At 52.5% G+C, this 17,237-nt stretch overlaps 7 protein-coding genes across 7 annotated transcripts; 3 read left to right on the top strand and 4 right to left on the bottom strand.

The window, feature by feature from the left end:
• Positions 1-616: 616 nt before the first annotated feature.
• Positions 617-1,201, bottom strand: APS2 (AP-2 complex subunit sigma; the record flags this gene model as incomplete). Its single annotated transcript, XM_064841157.1, has 3 exons — positions 617-718; positions 806-1,106; positions 1,170-1,201. The coding sequence occupies 3 exons, from the start codon at positions 1,199-1,201 to the stop codon at positions 617-619; spliced, it is 435 nt and encodes a 144-aa protein (XP_064691417.1).
• A 540-nt stretch (positions 1,202-1,741) lies between these two features.
• Positions 1,742-2,851, top strand: LTS14_008468 (uncharacterized protein; the record flags this gene model as incomplete). The annotated part of the gene is made up of 1 exon (XM_064841156.1): positions 1,742-2,851. The coding sequence occupies one exon, from the start codon at positions 1,742-1,744 to the stop codon at positions 2,849-2,851; it is 1,110 nt and encodes a 369-aa protein (XP_064691416.1).
• Positions 2,852-4,219: 1,368 nt separating this feature from the next.
• LTS14_008467 (uncharacterized protein) lies at positions 4,220-4,849 on the top strand (the record flags this gene model as incomplete). The annotated part of the gene is made up of 3 exons (XM_064841155.1): positions 4,220-4,485; positions 4,536-4,590; positions 4,643-4,849. The coding sequence occupies 3 exons, from the start codon at positions 4,220-4,222 to the stop codon at positions 4,847-4,849; spliced, it is 528 nt and encodes a 175-aa protein (XP_064691415.1).
• Positions 4,850-6,457: 1,608 nt separating this feature from the next.
• On the top strand, positions 6,458-6,794 carry LTS14_008466 (uncharacterized protein; the record flags this gene model as incomplete). The annotated part of the gene is made up of 2 exons (XM_064841154.1): positions 6,458-6,675; positions 6,758-6,794. 2 exons carry the CDS (start codon positions 6,458-6,460, stop codon positions 6,792-6,794), a joined length of 255 nt encoding a protein of 84 aa, XP_064691414.1.
• Positions 6,795-7,700: 906 nt separating this feature from the next.
• Positions 7,701-9,167, bottom strand: PTH2 (Gluconate transport-inducing protein; the record flags this gene model as incomplete). The annotated part of the gene is made up of 1 exon (XM_064841153.1): positions 7,701-9,167. One exon carries the CDS (start codon positions 9,165-9,167, stop codon positions 7,701-7,703), a length of 1,467 nt encoding a protein of 488 aa, XP_064691413.1.
• Positions 9,168-10,977: 1,810 nt separating this feature from the next.
• Positions 10,978-12,763, bottom strand: LTS14_008464 (uncharacterized protein; the record flags this gene model as incomplete). The annotated part of the gene is made up of 3 exons (XM_064841152.1): positions 10,978-11,440; positions 11,496-12,273; positions 12,334-12,763. The coding sequence occupies 3 exons, from the start codon at positions 12,761-12,763 to the stop codon at positions 10,978-10,980; spliced, it is 1,671 nt and encodes a 556-aa protein (XP_064691412.1).
• A 615-nt stretch (positions 12,764-13,378) lies between these two features.
• On the bottom strand, positions 13,379-17,109 carry cnd1 (condensin complex non-SMC subunit Cnd1; the record flags this gene model as incomplete). The annotated part of the gene is made up of 2 exons (XM_064841151.1): positions 13,379-13,549; positions 13,603-17,109. The coding sequence occupies 2 exons, from the start codon at positions 17,107-17,109 to the stop codon at positions 13,379-13,381; spliced, it is 3,678 nt and encodes a 1,225-aa protein (XP_064691411.1).
• Between the last annotated feature and the right edge of the window lie 128 nt (positions 17,110-17,237).

Raw genomic sequence — 17,237 nt, 5'->3', positions numbered from 1 at the left:
CACCTATAGAGCTAGAGCGAATATTATGGTAACCACCACACTTTTCTCACGTCGACGCTTGGCGATATCATCTCGCTGTTTCTCACTAGGATTCTCCAGCGGCCCAGTAGACTAGTCGGCTTGTAGAGCGATTATCCGAGAAGAAGGTACTGAGAGCTCAATCGGCTCGTAGATCTCACGTGCAGTGACCGGCGATAAAAGCGCCGGAACGTCCTCCAGCCAGCCCAAGGTCTCGTGTGCCACGTGAGATACTTTGTCGACGATCTGCGGGTTGGCTCGTTTGCATTCTCGCCTTCGGAGAGGGATTCGGTGTTGAGCGCTAGCTCTTCAAACGCATTGGCCAAGAAGGGGTTGTTGTCGTGCATTGCTGAATACATCATTCGTGTCCGATCGCCCTGCATGAGCCCGTGCAGGAGCTTGTCGTGTCGACAATCAAGGGTGTTGGTGATCCCCGTCAATGCCCGTAGGATGCCAGAGTCAGGGCTGGCGAGCTACTAGCTTACAAACACTCTCTGCTGGGGGGGATGGCTTGATCCAATACCCAATCGCCCTTCGCCATATCATGAGAGATCCAAGACGTTCAGGACACTGGTACTTGCGCAGCACTAGATAATCACTAATCGAGTTTGTCCAAATGCTCTAGCCTTGTGAGCACGACCTGCTTCGAAGTTTCCTGGATTTCACCAGCAAGGAAGACTTCGTCCAAGATGGCGTAGACCTTCAAAAAGGAGATTATTAGCGCACAGTCTCACACGGCAGCAGGCGACTGTGTATACAGCACTGCCTCAGCCAGATCTAGACGTACCTTGTAGAAGTTGAAAACCAAATCCAGCTCGCATACATTACCGAAAAACTGGTCAAGGACCTCCACGAAGAAGTGGATGGCCTCCAGATACGCCAGCTCATTGTCGTTGGCATCTACGCAGGCGCAGAAGAAGAGGCCAGCATAGCGGCGATACACGATCTTACTGCTGCCGCGAAACTCCACGAAGTTGGACTGATGCTTTTGATCGCGTGGCGCCACCAGACGGTGTACCTCGCCCTTCAGCTTGATCTTCTCGTCGTCATTATATGCTGAGTACCATTTCGCGAGCCGAGTCTTGCCCCTACTATTGGTCAACAATTTGATCATACGTCAGCTGTGAGAGAGAGAGAGAGAGACTGCTTACTGGCGGTTCTGGATGAGTATGAAGGAAAGCATTGTCCTGTTGTCAGATTGTGTACAGTCTCAGTTGGAGGGAGTCCACGATAATGTGTCTTGCGGACCGGTGATGGTTGACTTTGATCTCTGTCAGTGTGAGATAGTTGTAACAGAAGTCAGGCGTGGGAAGGTGTGGGTGCGTCCGGCTGAACTGCGGTAGAAATTTGCACGACCACGTTCGGCTTCCCTCCTGTCCCTCAACAATACAACTCGAAAGCTACTCATAATCATAGCGCCTACAGAATTTATCATACAATGAACCCTCCCTGACGATGCTAACGGTGCATGTAGCCATGTGCGAATGTAGAGGGTGATGAAGTACGTTGCTGGATGTTGAGATCCGACATCGCTGTGTCTCCGAAACCACGGGTGAGAAGGTCCGTCATATGCTTGCCAGAATTTTGGTATAATGCCTATACAGAGGCCTGGCAGAGGGCATAGCTATCAATGACCGCTAAGATGCGGACAGTACTGTCTTTGGGTCTCAAAACGACACCAGTTGCTCGCCATACCAGCTCACGGAGCATGAATATAGCAAGGATGTCCACCCAAGCATTTCCAGCATACTTCATGCGTGGCGGTACTTCCAATGGTCTTGTCATTGACCGCAAACACTTGCCTAAGGACGAGAGCAAATGGCAGCCGATTCTGGCTAGTGTCATGGGCTCTCCAGACAGCTATGGACGACAGCTCGACGGCATGGGTTCCGGAATATCCTCCACCAGCAAGATCATGGTCGTGTCCAGATCCACTCGTGACGATGCGGACGTGGACGCTACGTTTGTCCAAGTGGGCATCAAGGATGGCTCCCTTGACATGGCTGGGAATTGTGGCAACATGTCTTCAGCTGTTGGCCCTTTCGCTCTCGACGCGGGCCTGGTTGCGATGAAGGCGAGTAGAGACAGCAGACTGAGAGTGCGCATGTTCAATACAAACACCGCCAAAGTGATTGTCAGTGAATTCAGCGTGGACGAGAGAGGAAAGTACGACCCGCTGGGCGACTACGCGATCGACGGAGTGCCAGGCACTGCGTCACACATTGCTCTGTCCTTCCTGGATCCTGCTGGTGCTAAGACCGGCAAAGCGCTGCCGACTGGGAATGCAGTCGACGAATTGCAGCTTGAAGACGCTAGCACAATTAGAGCCAGTCTGACCGACATTGCCAATCCTGGCGTCTTTGTACTGGCCTCTGATGTAGGTGTGCCTGGCAACATCAATCCGGATGCACTTGGTGCTTACTCAAATATTATGAGGCGGCTAGAAATGATACGACGAGCAGGCGCTCGAAGGATGGGCATGGACGAGAATACGCAGAGCGTGCCAAAGATCATACTACTGTCACCTCCGAGTGCAGAAGAGGCTGCTCAGGGAATAAATATTATCTGTCGCGCACTCTCTATGGGCCAAGCGCATAAGGCAGTCCCGCTAACACTTGCTCTCAACCTTGGAGCAAGCTGTGGGATTCCTGGTACACTCGCCAACCTTACAGCAATCATCACAGATGGTAAGTCCTCCGTCGTCATCGGTCATGCGAGCGGCAAGCTTGGAGTTGGTAGTGTTGTGCAGGATGGCAAGATTGAAAGTGCGTTATTACACAGGACGTCTAGGATTCTGATGAAGGGGGAGGTGTCGTACAGGACTGGAGGCTGAAGCGCAGCGAGAGATTGTGGTTCTGTAGCTACATATTTGACAGTGGATGCTCAACGTGCACCAGATATGAATAATGCCAATAGTATCGAGATGATATTGACTGCTCCGCCCAACCATCTTCCTGTTTCCAGAGCACCAATGTCTCGTGTATCGCTTGGGAAGGCGTTGCTTATTACGCATGGCACTGAGCGTCCACGTACAGGATCGCTATTTCTAGTTCCGAAGTGCTTTCACCATGTCACCATAACAGCGTTCCAACGACAGCTGTTGACTTGAGACAAGGTGACCAGCGAGATCGAGATCGACAGTGTGAAAGCACAACATGATCAAGGTCGTACACAAACACTCAGCACGAAGTAGTACGGGTACCTTACAGAAGCGGAACGGGTAGTTTGTGTTTCAAATCATTCGGCACGACTGGGCGCTTGCGAAACCTCCTCCACATCCTCATCTCGGGCGACGACTAGAGTTCATCCACTCATACACCACCACGCGTCTGCTCTTGGCCGCCTTCCGACGAAAGGCGCTTCTGTCTTTGTCGTCACGTGTGTGCGCATCGGTGGCGTCCGATGTTTTCTTCTCAGTGCTGTACAGCACGCCGGCGACAAGATGACCTGCGCGTCGACGTTCAACGATCGTAAGCCACATCGGAGCTGCTCTACTTCGACACGATTCCTGCTCGGTGTTGACTGTTGAGAGACAGTCGTCAGACGGACGTGCCGTTGATACCGAGACTCGGGTGGAGCCTACATCGGTACGTTTGTACCGCCGCGTAGTCAAGTGGAGCTGGTGTTGCGAACGTGGAGGTCGAGTACGGGGATACCTACTAGAATTACTCGTCGCTTCTCAAGAGCGTCTAATCTACTGGCAATTCTCACCAACCATCCATATCGAATCGTAGTCGATCAGGTGCAGAGGCGTCCAGGAATCGTTTGCGCAATGCTGACGGCGGATGCAGGCCATGACGGCCTGATTCCCGATGGTTGTTGCCCCTTGCTGCCTCTGCATCGGCGCTCTCAACGGATACGGCGTAATCCACGAACAAAAGTCTCGAGCTTTGTTCTCGGAGGCACTCGAGCTAAAATCGGTTTACAGGGGTTGCTAGACCAGATGAGCCATTGTCAGGGGCTTATGCTTGCTATTGGTCAACGGTCGCGCATTAGCCAACTGGTACCTGCATGCTGATTGCAACAAATGCTCTCCCTTATAGCGTCACGGAGCCGCCTCGTTTGCTCACCTTTGCTCTCCTCATCCAACAACTACACATTCTCTCACCCCATCTTCACGGTATACACCGCAGTCACTCGTTAACCAACATATCAACGACCTTTAATAACAACTTCAACCACCAAAACCACCACCATCAACATGCGTTTCACTCTCGCCTCTGCCGCCCTCGTTGGCGCTGCCGCCGCTGCCGGTTCCTGGCCTGCCTCCAACGGCACTGCTCCAGTCTACGTGACTGAGGTCGTGACCGCCTTCACCACCTTCTGCCCAGAGGCCACCCTACTCACCCACGGTGGCTCCACCTACACCGTGTCCCAAGCCACCACCTTGACCATTACCAACTGCCCCGGCGGTTGCACTGTCACCAAGCCAGTCTACTCGTCAGTCGTCACCGCGTGCTCCACTTGGTACATTGCATCAGTACTCTGGCAAGTTCATATATCTGACATCTCAATAGCTCCTCCGCCCCAGTTGCCCCAGTCTCCAGCGCCCCAGCTGTCTCCACTGGCACCGTAAGTATTTCCCAAGATCTTTCGCAAGTAGTGTTTTGCTAACACTCACCAGGCCCCAATTGTCAAGCCAAGCAGCGTCCCAGTCGCTCCAGTCTACCCAACTGCCAAGAACGGCACTGCCACTGCCTACGCCACCGGTGCCGCCCAGCCAACTGGCAGCGCTACCTCCACCCCCAAGCCATACACTGGTGCCGCCTCCCAGGTCTCTGCTTACGGTGCTGGTTTCTTGGCCCTTTTCGGCCTCGTTGCCGCCCTCTAAGCGCACCATTTGGACAAATTTTTGGATATTCTGTGGTGAAAGCATGGCGCGGTCAGCCTTCACAGTAGGCTTCGAGTTGCCATGTGGAAGTTGTAATTGGTTTAGTTGAAGTCGCGTCTTTTGCATTCTTGCGAGATCTCACCCTTAGTGGTGATTAATGATGATGCTGGGATACAGACGGCGCATTTCTGTACTTTAACTTAGCCATCCGCGCGGGTGTTGCTGCCGTCGCTCGGACAATTTGGACTTCGGCGTCCTGGGCGTAGCACGCTCTAGATGCCCAAGTAGAGATGCTACGGCTGCAATACGATTACGCCGCTAGAGGACGACTTTTAACCTGGCACGTTCACTTATATCACTCGTTCCCATCGTTTCGCGCGTCGGCCTGCTTGTCGCTGTTGGGGGGCAAAGACGAAACAATGATCAGAGCATGAGTGGGACCGTGGTGCATTGTGGCACACAGAAGATTTCAGCAACATACTGTTGACAAGCGCCTGTACCACTCGAGGTAGCCAGAACTCATGCCCTGCGGTTGAAGCGGAACTAAACGCACGCAAGGCAATCGTGCGTCGTTACAACAAGGCCATGCAAGGACTCGACTTTGAGAATTATCAGACCCACAGGTTTGTCGTGTCGCTGACGTCTTTCCAGCTTTTGCCGTGGACGTCGTCCATTGCAGTGATGTTCACACCTCGACCAGCACAGAGTTCATGCAGCTCATTGTCCATTCGTGCTACCTTTCTTAGCACCAGTGCATCTGATTGTGCCGGCTCCGTGTACGACTTTTCGTTGACAGGCTTGTCGAGGTATCGCGTTTGAAGCTGAGCAATGAGTGATCCTGGGCGCCGTATTTTTCATGCTTCCCACCAGAACTGGATGTGTCATCACCTTGGGCGCTAAGATGACCTCAATCTAGAGCACAGAGTACGATTGACCAGCTCTTTTGATTTACGAGTTCTTATTCGTCTCTGGACAGCTTGTGCACGCGCAATATTGATCTGACAGTCGGTGAACTTCAGAAAACAGACTGGAGGCAGTCTTACATGCTTCACCAGTGCCTTCCTCATTTGGTGCCTCATGAGTATCGCCTTCATCTTGACGCCACCGTGGTTCTCGATTTCCTGGGACTTACTTACGTTGAGCAAGCGGTGATACTGACCCATCGAGGTCTAAAGGTTAGTAGCAACGAATTAAGAGGCCGATCGTCTTACCACAGTCTATAGATTCGATGGAGGAGGGGATACTTGCATAGGAGAGCCTACCTGTTACTATGCCTGCTTCGAGAAGACACTGCCGGTCAGAGGCCACTCGATGCATCTAGTATACTTGAAGACTTCGTATTGCTGTTTCCTCCCAACTTCTCTCATATCCATATCTTTTACGCTAGAGTCACGTCTAGCGCCCTCCACATGAACACCAAGACCTTGGCGACGCACGAGATCGCTGTTTGCTCCTCGTGCCGGCGGGCCACGCCCGTGTCACAGTCCCGCCATCATCACATGCTCGGGCAGACTATATAGCCTGACGAACATTGAACGCACACTATCGACATTGGACTGCATAAAGGAATTATTCGAGACAGACGGTCGCCGAAGCACAACCTTCACTATGGCGGGCATCGGAAACTTGATCCCTCTGATCATCTTGTTGATCGTTGTCGGGGGCGGTGGGTTTGTTGGGTATCAGGTGTATCTCTGGTCGGAGGAGATGAAGGACAGAGGAAAGAAGCACATGGAGAAGAAGAACGTGAGCTTCACAAAAGATGGTGGGCTGAAGGTGGGCGTGAAGGAGATGAAGGACGAGAACTATATGGATAAGACACAGAAGTACGCCAATGCTATCTGTCGAGTGACAAGATCATGGGCTGACATACGCTCAGCGTCCTCGTGAACGTATGGAATAACGCAGAACTACCGAACTACAAGTCCCGGCTGGGCTGGAATAGTACGCAAGGGAAATCACTCAGTGGCAACCCTGCGCAATCGCGGCCAAGCACCGGGCGAACACTGTCAGGCTCTAACGGTCGATCGCCGACGGCATCAAGCACATCATCTTCCACACTGTGATCGCCGGACACGGCAGGGAGCCGGAAGAGTAGCACGAGTCCGCTGCCAGGAGGCTTCAGCTGATATAGCACACACACCCTCCCGCTTGAATCTTCCGCAGACGGGGCGACCAGCGAGTTGGATGTACCATGCACGTTTTCAGAGCCGAAGACACTCTCCAGACGATTGACGACGAGAATGCCTTACACGATACCTATGATTTACCACCTCAGCAGCGGTCTTGGACACCACCCAGCGCTGAGAGCGAGAGTTTACAAACAGGACCAGTGCGCAATTATGTGCGCTAGCGTTTGGATGCTGCGCGCGCATCTTGCGATCGCCTAGTGCGGTAGAGATTTTTATGACTTTGAGCCTGCATTGACTATTTGCGCGTGCTCATACTGCCGTGCGCATGCTTGAGATGGGTGCTATGGACGACTCGCAAGATGTACTTACGTTGTAGAAATGCATGATCACAAAGCTTTATCAAGGCTTGCACATCTTTCTACCACGATTACAACGTGAAATTATATGGGACATCTGCGTAGAAATACGTTACTTCCGTCTACAGCACGAGTTGACGCATCATCATTGAAATCATTACACACGTTCTCCCTCATTCCCAGACGCCGTGCGCCGCGCTTCGAACGCATCAAAGTGCCCTTCCAAGACGTTTGCTGCAAAAGAAGGTCAATTTGCGCGCAGTCGCACTATTGTCTCAATTCTCAGCATCACAGACATCGTTGTCGTAGATGACTGGCTTGTGGTCGTCACGGTAAAATACAGAACAGAGTGTCGCAGTCATACTAGTACTTCAAAGTCGACTTGTCCAGATTCCGCAATGCTTGAAGATCTCTGTTGACCTCGAAGCCGAGCTTGTGATGTGGAATATCTTGCAGTGGTCTTGGTGAGGCCGGTCCAGATTTAGGGCTTGTTGTGCGCGCTGGAGGAACTTGGCCGGCGCCATTGAGCATGCTGGAGATGCTTGGAATAGTTTGGCCACCAGAAGTATTTGGTGCCTGGGATCCTGGTTGCGCTTGTTGATCGCTTCTGGGCTGTGTTTGATCTGCCGGCGGTTGCTGGTTCTGACTAGGCTGCTCTTGATGCTCGGGTCGTATTTCTCCGGTCGCCTTTGGCTCCTGAGTAGATGCTTCTGCCTGACGCGGATATGGCTGTGGTTGGTGGGCATGAGGCGGTGGGTAGACAGATTGTTGTTGTTGAGGTGGTGGCGGTGGCTGTTGAAGAGGTGGCGGCTGATACGACTGGTAGCCGTTTGGGGGATAGGGATACGGTGCACCATAGCCATGACCTGGTGGAGGTGGCGGCTGTCCGTACTGATGTGGTGGCGGAGGTGGAAGTCCATTATTACTCAAAGGTGGTGGCGGTCTGTCAAACGCTGTCATTGGCCCTTGACCATACGGCGGCTGGTGCTGAGGCGGATATTGCATCTGTTGAAGTGGCGTCTGGGCCGGATGATATGGTTGCTGGTGATAGTAAGGGCCGTAGCCAGGATACTGTGGTGGTGTGTGCATCGGACTAGGCGGATATGGGTGAGGAGCGTAACCGTATGGAGGCGGGCGTTGATATGGCGAGCCTTGATGAGGTGAATGCGTGTAGCCTGGCGAACTCATCGGTCCTCGAGTCACAGCTGGAATCGTACTCTGCTCGTGGACCGTAGACTCTGGGTACATGCCCTTCTCGGGCCGGATGTGTCGCAATTGATGGTCGTTTGTTGGCTGCATGAGCGTCTGCGTAGCCGCGGATGCTCGAGAGAAATAGCTGATTAGATGAAGGTGTTGGTTGCTGTTAGTAGTAATGGAGAAGGACTGCTTCATGAGTCCATCTGGCTTATAACGATAGCCGTCTGGTCCACCATCACTGTCGCCTTCGGTGCCTTGTATGCCGTCGCGATTCGCACTTTTGTCGAAGTTGCTGCCACCTCGCTTGCCTTCCATTTCGCGATAGGTGAGAAAGCTGCCCGACACACGTGATGCGCTCCATGACTTCCCATCCGTCCATCTGCGCATGCCTGCTTCGCGCTCGTCCCACACAAACACCGAGCCAGACTTGATTGACTGGCGCTCTTTCTCGGACAATCGTCGTTGCACTCGAGGCAGCAGCCCTATGCGACAAGCCTCGAATAATATGATCGCATCCGCAGGCGTCCGTACAAGCCCGTTATACGTCTCCATTCCGGCGGACCGTTGTTGCTGGTCCGGAGGTGCTCCTTGATCGCTTCGCTGTGTACTCCTGGTGCCCTTTCTGTTCGACATCGTTAGCTATGTGTAGCATTACAATACGACATTAGACTCGAACAAACATACGTTAATTCGGGGTTGTGGTGGGGTTAATGGACGGCCTGGTCAGTATAGCCAGCGATACATGCAAGGCGTAGGGAAGCACAGCTCGCGGAGAACGTGGCAGCAAAGTGCTGATGTGTGTGCGACAAGCGAGTGTGAATAACGCACAGGGCACATGGCATGACATGTAGCTGTGGGCGTGGACAGGGAAGCACCGAACCGCGATAAGAAGCTTCTTTTAGCGCGAAACCTTCGCTTTCGTCTACTTGACTCGGACAGCAGAATTGGAAGTTCTAGGAATGGTTCGAAGGTAGCAGCAATATACTACAGGGACTGTTTCCACCTCGTCTAGAAGTCTTGTCCGAGACTGACGGCAGCACAGCAGCACAATACTTCGGCTCATACATTGTGGACTTGCACTATCGACCTGTAAGCCTCTGCCTTGGCTTCGCATATCGACGGGACTTGTGTGGATCAGAATCGTCCGGCCACGAGGTCTGGCTCAAGCCAAGAGGCTGCCGTGCCGCCTCTGCCAAGAACTATCAGGTTCATCATTCTCGCTGTTCAACCATCTTCCAGTTAGTATGGAGATGATGATGAGGTCTGAACCTAGATTCCAGCATGTATTCCAGCCTCAACGGACTGCAAGATGTAAAATTGGTGCTGGTGACACCGCTGCTGACGATCATCCCGATCCGAGAGGACAAAGTACACGTATACTTAGGCCCTGTCATAAAGTCAAGCTTACCCAGCGAGCCAAGCCGATAGCTTGTCTCGGCGGTTCCTTGGTGAGCGTTGATCTGGTTTGGCTCAGGTTGTGCCGCGCAGCCTAGTCAGGCAAAGGCTTGGTGCCATGACACGCGACTTGGTAGATCCAAGCGATATGAGGAGAATCTGGGTATGTTTGTTTGCGAGATCAACACGGTGCTGTGAGCATGATGCCCGTGAGCACTTTCCCGGTCACGATATACTTCCATTATAGACTCACCAACTAACGCCAAGCTTTAGGCTTCCAAACAGACTTTGTGGAAGCGATGTCGATGCAACGATCTCCACCATCATGGTTCCCTTCGGGCGAAGACTCCGCTCATGTATGCTGGTATTGTGGATGTCGTGTCACCATATCACACGCAACAATAACACCTTGCCGACGCCTTGCATGATACGCACCTTTCCAGCCCGTCTCGGATCCAGCTCTGCTTCTTCCGGCTTAGCTGGTCGCTCGAGTCTCCGCTTCACCTCGTGGTGGCGTTTTATGCCTAATTACTCGCTTGCATTTTTGCTTAACGCTTGTCCGCACTTCCGGCTCAACCAAGACGCCAAGAACACCAAGAGTTGACAAGACCTGCGGCCACGAGATTACAGGTGCCCTCAGGGAAGCAGGTCGCAACGTCGTGTTCCAGTTTGACACGACTACTGTGGAGCAGTCGGCTCGAATAAGGAGCAATCGCTGCAAATGCGACAGCTAGACCAGAGTGGCCGCTTATGGCAAAGGATGAACTTGTAAATGTCACCTTCACATGCAATGTCCCGCGAAGTGCTATTCTCGTTTCTCGCCCGGATGCACAGAGCAAAGAGGGCCACCCTTCCATGGTCAGAACAATTCCCACCCACGAGAAGGATAGCAACTTCGAAGAATACTGGCTCACCGTCTATACACACCCTGTAAATGCTCTGTCGGATGCTCGACTACGATGAATGTCTCTGTTCCGTGCAGGTATAGGTATAAGTAAGCTACAGACCTTCATGCATCATCTACTTCTATTTTCGTGCGGCGACTCTCCTACGAGGAGTGCTGCAGACCAACACCTGCTGCCTTCCTACCCTCGACAAAGTCCACTGGTGGCGTGTATTCCCTCTTCCCATGGAAGACATAGGCTATCGCAGCAAGGATGATGACGCCCACCCAAATCAAAGGTGCCCAGTTGGCAGTCGATGTGTCGACAGGCAGATTTAGTGGGAAGCAACACAGCACCACAATGAAAAGACTGTAGAGCACAGCAAAAGCATTGATTGCCATGCCCCATCGTCCAAGACTCCATCTGGCGACTGGCAGCGACTCGCCTCGAATGCGCTTGAGCAGCACACAACCGATGCTGATGAGGTAGGTTGTCATGATACCGAGTGTTGACAGGGACACCAGCACGCTGAATGCGGTAGCTGAGCCAATCACGATGATGCTCAGCAGAGCAGCAGCGATGGACATGATGTAGACCGAGTTGAATGGTATTTGCCATTTCTTGTCCCTGTAGTAGAAGTCAGCACAGACAAGGGCTCATTTACCACGATGAAGGTACTCACATTCGGCCGATCCATGTTGAGCCAGGAAGACCCTTGTCTCGTGCAAAGGCCCAAGTCTCACGAGCACAAGTCGCAAGAGTCGTGATATTGCCAAGGTATACCAAGATCCAGAGTAGGATATTGAAGAACAGATTCAGACCCTGAGAACCAGTGCGATCGAACAAAGTAATGAAGGGCCAGTCAGATTGGATGATGGGGTCGAGCGGACCAATGCAGAATAGCATGGTAATAAGCATAATGAAGCCAAAGACGACGTTGCCGATGTAGGACCACCAGATAGCACGAGGGACGATGATGGATGCATTCTTGACCTCCTCCGAGAGATGGACAATACTGTCAGAGCCAAAGCAGCACCATAGAACATAGATCTGACAGGATAAATAGGCAAAACCCATGTTCTCCCATCCGCTCTGGTCCGTAAATTGAAGAAATACGTCGTGCGCCGTGTTCTTCTCACATAGCACCCAAAGCGGAATCATCACCACGAAGAAACCCAGGACGTGGCCGATCAAACTCGCAGTCTCAAGCTGAGGGAAGAACGACGAGCCCCAGGTGTTGAAGGCGATGGTGACCAGTATGATAATCCACATCAAGAGAGTAATCTGCCAGTTTGTGAAAGCGTAGTCGGGCATGGTGACATTGATGCAGGCCTGGATTTGGTTCGCAAGTGTGTAGCAACTGCTTGCGAAGCCAGCCAGCCAGCCGAGGGTTGTCATCCAGCCAGATGCGTAGGAGAGCACTTTCTGATAGCTCGGTGGGCTGAACTCGGAAACCCAGTCTGGCATCTCAGTTAGCTGCCGGCCTCGATAAATTACTCATGCTAGTCACGAGAACTTACGGTACTGCCCGCCACTCGTGGGCGCCATGGATGCCATCTCAGCCAGACTGGCAACAACAGTAGAGTACGCAAGCGTGGTCGTGATGAAACACCAGAACATAGCGGCATAACCTCCGTTGGTGAAGCCGACAGACAATGTAATCAAGATAAACTCCCAAGTCGCCATATAGATGGCCACGAATCCGATGGAGGACCATAGTGAGAAGTTGCGCTTGAACTCTTGCTTCTTACCCAGACGATGCATGTCCTGCATGTCGTGTTCATTATTATAGAAGCCATCTTGCTCATGTCCAGATGATCCTAAAGACTCCAGATACGGCTTCTCTGCTGAGTCCTGGGAGACGCTGGAGATTTTGTAGTTGCCCTTCACGTCAGGCTGTGAGGGCTCCACAGAGCGGCGACGCAGCGAATTCTCTGCTATGCCCGACATTTCGTACACGATCGTCACGCACCTTGGCTGTAGAAAGAGAGGTCAAAGTAAGCCTGTAATGAAAGTACGAGGAAATCGTAAGCGGCGCAAAGAACTTCACCAATCTACAGCGCCCTAATGCAACACTGGCAGCGCCATCGCGGCAGTGCGCCATGGCCTTCGCGTGAGAAACGCAGTGGAGAACTTCTGGAACGGACGAACAACCCGAGCTCATTCGTGCTTGGTCTTTGTACGATCCGGCTGCAGGGCCAAGTGCGGCGTGAAATAATGCTCGAGTCATGGAGAGAGTGGGAGTTGTAGTCACAGGCTGCTCTGATTTGTTGGAAGGCAGGCTCGCGTTGCCTGATCGAGGCAAAGCGGGCTCAACCTTCGATAGAGTTTTGTGCCGAGACGAGCCGGTTGTTTGTGCCAGGATGGTAGTGCTGATATAGATTGTAGAGTTTGAGAAGCACGATAGACTGTGGCTGTATTTCGGCTGTCGTTGTCGGGTGTTTGTGGGACGATGCCAAATGTGTTACAATGAACAGAAGCGGCAGTCCGCACATACAGGGTATTAAGAGAAAAGCCATCATCAAATCATCCCACTAAGATTCTTGCGAGAAGACATATAGATGACTACGCGGCAGCCTCCACGACCTTACAACCCTCAGTCACCATCTTCGCGATATCCTCATTCTTGTGAGGCAGCAGACCCAGGGCATAAGTAACATCGTTCCACTGTCGCTCGGTCTCAGCACGCTGCAGTCTTGGTGCAAGCTTGCCGACCAGCTGTTTGGCATGCTTGTCCTTTTCACCTTGATTAGCATGTACTCGACGAGTGCGGTTGAGGGATTTCTTACCTTCTCAATAAAGCTCGCCAGGAACTTGATGACCCTTCGGAATCTGTCCTCTTCTAGGCCATCATCTGCCGACAGCAAGCTGAACATATCCACAAAGTGGTTGTACACCGCATTGTCCTTACCCGCCAGCTCGGCGAAGAACATACGACTCATATCTCGTATCCTCTCATCAGAGTCCTCGACACATTTCGCCATCTCACCCAGCTGGCCCTTGACCTTCACTTGACCAGCCAGGATCAAAAACGTGAGGGTCATCAGACATGTACGCTTCACGAGTAGCGATTTGTCCGATAGTCGTCGATACAAGAAGTCCGTGTTCTCGTCGATGAGATGGTTGAAGCATACCGCCATATCGCCAAGAGCCACGACCAGATTACTGCGTGTCACGGCTGAAGGCGAGCGTTCCAGGATCGTGATTAGCAAGCTGAGATTGGCCTCGCAGTACTCCGAGCTCACGCACATGAGCTTCGCCATACAGAGTGCTGCTTGTGCCTGCAGCTCGGCATTAGGATAGGACGTGTTATTGGCGCAGACTTCCTTCACCAGTGGTCCAAAGTTCGAAAGCAAGCTCTGGGGACCGTATAGCAACTCGCGCTCGCGGATATGGGCGATCGCGTCAGTGAAATCGTCTTCATTCGTGCCGGCCATGAGGTCGAGCTCGTCCTGCTCGTCTTCTTTTTCGCCAGCCTTCTTAGCAGCAGGCGTCTTGCCGCCTGGGGTCTTCTTGGTAGGCGAAGAAGCAGGTTTGAGCTTCTCTTTCTCTGCTTTTCGACGCTTGAAATCCTGCTCGCACAATTCCAGGTGCACGATCTGCTTTAAGGCAATGTGGCCGACAGCGAAGAGTAGTTGCGATAGTGCAAGGGCAGAGTCACCACTCCTTTCAACGGGTTCTATCAACTCTGGGGTGGCTGTCTCCTCCTGCATGTCGCTCATCTCAATATCGCCATCGCCATCAATCTGGCTGGTTTCGGCGTCCTGCGATTTCGACTTCGGTTTGGGCGCGAACACCGCCTTCGTCTTTTTCCGCAGGATCTCCGAGCATAGCACATCTGGGTGCTTTGAAAGCGCATATATCGCACTGATAGCCTGTTCTGCCAGTCCATACCAGTCTCTGCTGTCACTCTGGATCTCCAGCAAAGCAGCCAGGCGAATCAGGACAGCGTGGTCGTTCGGCAGTCTGTTACTGGGCTTGCCCTGCGTGCCCTTGGTCGGCTTATTGTCAGTCATGCGCATGAGTGCGACACAAGTATATCGAGCCAACACGAGATCCTTTTGACCAAGAGCGCCAAGACCAATGCGTAAGCAGATCTCCATCTCCTTTACAACAATGTCTGGAGTGGCAAGAGCAAGCATTCCAAGGATGATGATCGCACCTCGTCGTTGTTGCTTGCTAATCTCCTTCTTCTGCACACCATACACTTGCCACAGCTTCTGGGTCACGAGCTCAGAAATAATCTTCTCCTTCATCATGGTTGCCAAAAGCTGCTCGAGACTAGTCAACTCTGCTGATGTTGCTCCGAAGGTCAGACTAATCATGTTCCGTGCAACATAATTCGCAGCGTCATTGGCACTGAAATTGTCCGGTGCATCGAAGAAGAGACCCTTATAGCATTCGATCAGATGCGTCTGCACACCTTTGCCTTCATCGCTGTTGCCTTTCGTCCAGATCAAACGTAGCATACGGCGGATTCCAGACTTCGCAGTCTCCAGATGGTAAGCATCAGCCACCACGAAAAAGTCCATTGCCTCCACAACTTCCGACTTGTTCTTGCTGGCAAGTAGTTGCACTATATGGGGGCTCGCCTCATGCAGTGCATTGATGAACTTCAAGGCCTCGATGTAATAACGCTTGGTAAGTTGCAACTTGCTGAGCGCTTCAGCCGTTGCAGCTTCCTCCTGCGCCTTCTGGAAAGCGGCCATCCTCTGTTCCTCGGTCATGGGTGCTCGCTCTTCGGACTGAGTGGCATCGTCCAGTAAGCTCTCATCGACAGTCTGCTCAGCCTGCGTACGCTCTGCTAGACCAGGAGTTCCAGCTGGTGGTTTCAGCGCGCTCAGCTCCGCTTCACAAGTCTCCAGTCGTGATTCCCACTCCTGGTGACTGAGCAGTCCGCCGTGAAGCACTGCGAAAGGATGGGTAGTCGTGAGCTTGGCGAGGAGCTTGATGGCATTGCGTCGTACGTTGCTGCTCTTGTCCTCGAGGCTCTGTGTAGCGAGCTCGGTCGCCTTTTGTCTTCGCTTCGGGTACTTGGTCTCCAGATCGCACAGCTTGACGTATACTTGAATGGCTCTGCATCTGCAGTATGGATTGATATCCAGGAATCGCTCCTCCAGCACGTCGAAGAAGGCATTGATCTGGCCCTTATGGTTCTCACTCCGCTCGCTCTCCTCGGCCTTAGACAACATTGCAATCAGATTGCCACACACTTCGATGATGGCGCATCTTAGGGTGTAGTTCTCGCTTTCGAGCAGCTTTGCGAGATAAGAGACCTGCCTCTGAACAACGCGAGGTGCAAGCTCAGACAAGCGTGCCACAAAAGTCGAGACTGACTTTGGCCCTCTCGTGTCGTTTGCACTGAACTCCTTACTGGATAGCTCTTTCATGACTTCCTCAGCCAGCTGCGCGTAATCATACTGCTCGGCCAAAATGTTTAGAAACTCGGCCATAGGCTCGGCCAGATGCTCGAAGTAGGTCAGGTTTTGTATGATGCTCGTTTGCGCAGCGTAGGCGTGGCCATGGTGCTTGATTGCCACGCACAGGACCTTGAAAGTGTGCATTCGTATCGCAGTGCTTTTCACTCTTTGCTCGCTTTCCAAAATCTGATATACAGGCCTTGTGAATAGGCCGATAAAGGTATCGCGCTCGCTTGTCGTTACGAAGATCTTGGCCAGCTTCAGCTTCATGACTTTTGTCATTGTGTCGAGAGCAGTCTGCAGCTGTGCGGTGGGATCCCAGTTGCCATCCTTCTTCGCATTCTTGCCCTTCGCTCCTTTGCCTCGTGCTGGAGCGGCTGGCTTCTCAGCGCTCTTGGCCTCCACGCAAGCGATACACCATTGTAGCAGAAACGCGAATACTTCCAGTGTCTGCTTATGTTGTGCTGTCTCCGAGTCTCCATCTTGCTCTTCGTGGTGGATAGTCTCTGCCTCTGCTCCGAGACCGCTTATGATCAGGTCCAGCAACTTGCCGAGCGAGGGTGCAGGTGTGTACGAGTTCTGTCTGCACCGAGCGAAAAGCTCACAATCAGCACCGCGATCATACAAGTTAAGATCAGTGGGAGCGCACTTGAGTAGGAATTGCAGACTGTCCAAGTTTGCTGCCTGCAAAACGGCTTCTGGATTCTCTCCAATCGCATCCGCTATGGGATTTAGCACGCTGTTGATCAGACCTGGCGAAAAGGCATCCGCATCGTTTTCGCAGTCAAGCAGACATGCATCGGCTTCTGGCGTGAGGAGGGACTGTGGGTCGTCGAGATATGCTTTCAGGGCGGTATTGATGTCGAAGTCGGACATTTCGGCAGTATGTGCGCAGTCGCGCGACACTCATGAGCCAGCGCACTGGATTGTTGAGAGTGTTTGTCGATATCTATCATATGGCTGTTGTTTATTTTTGCGGGCTGGCGAAGCAACGCCGAACACCG

The sequence above is a fragment of the Recurvomyces mirabilis genome (assembly GCF_035927965.1).
Source record: "Recurvomyces mirabilis strain CCFEE 5264 chromosome Unknown scaffold_25, whole genome shotgun sequence".
Taxonomy (NCBI): domain Eukaryota; kingdom Fungi; phylum Ascomycota; class Dothideomycetes; order Mycosphaerellales; family Teratosphaeriaceae; genus Recurvomyces; species Recurvomyces mirabilis.
This window is presented reverse-complemented; position numbering and strand designations above follow the sequence as displayed.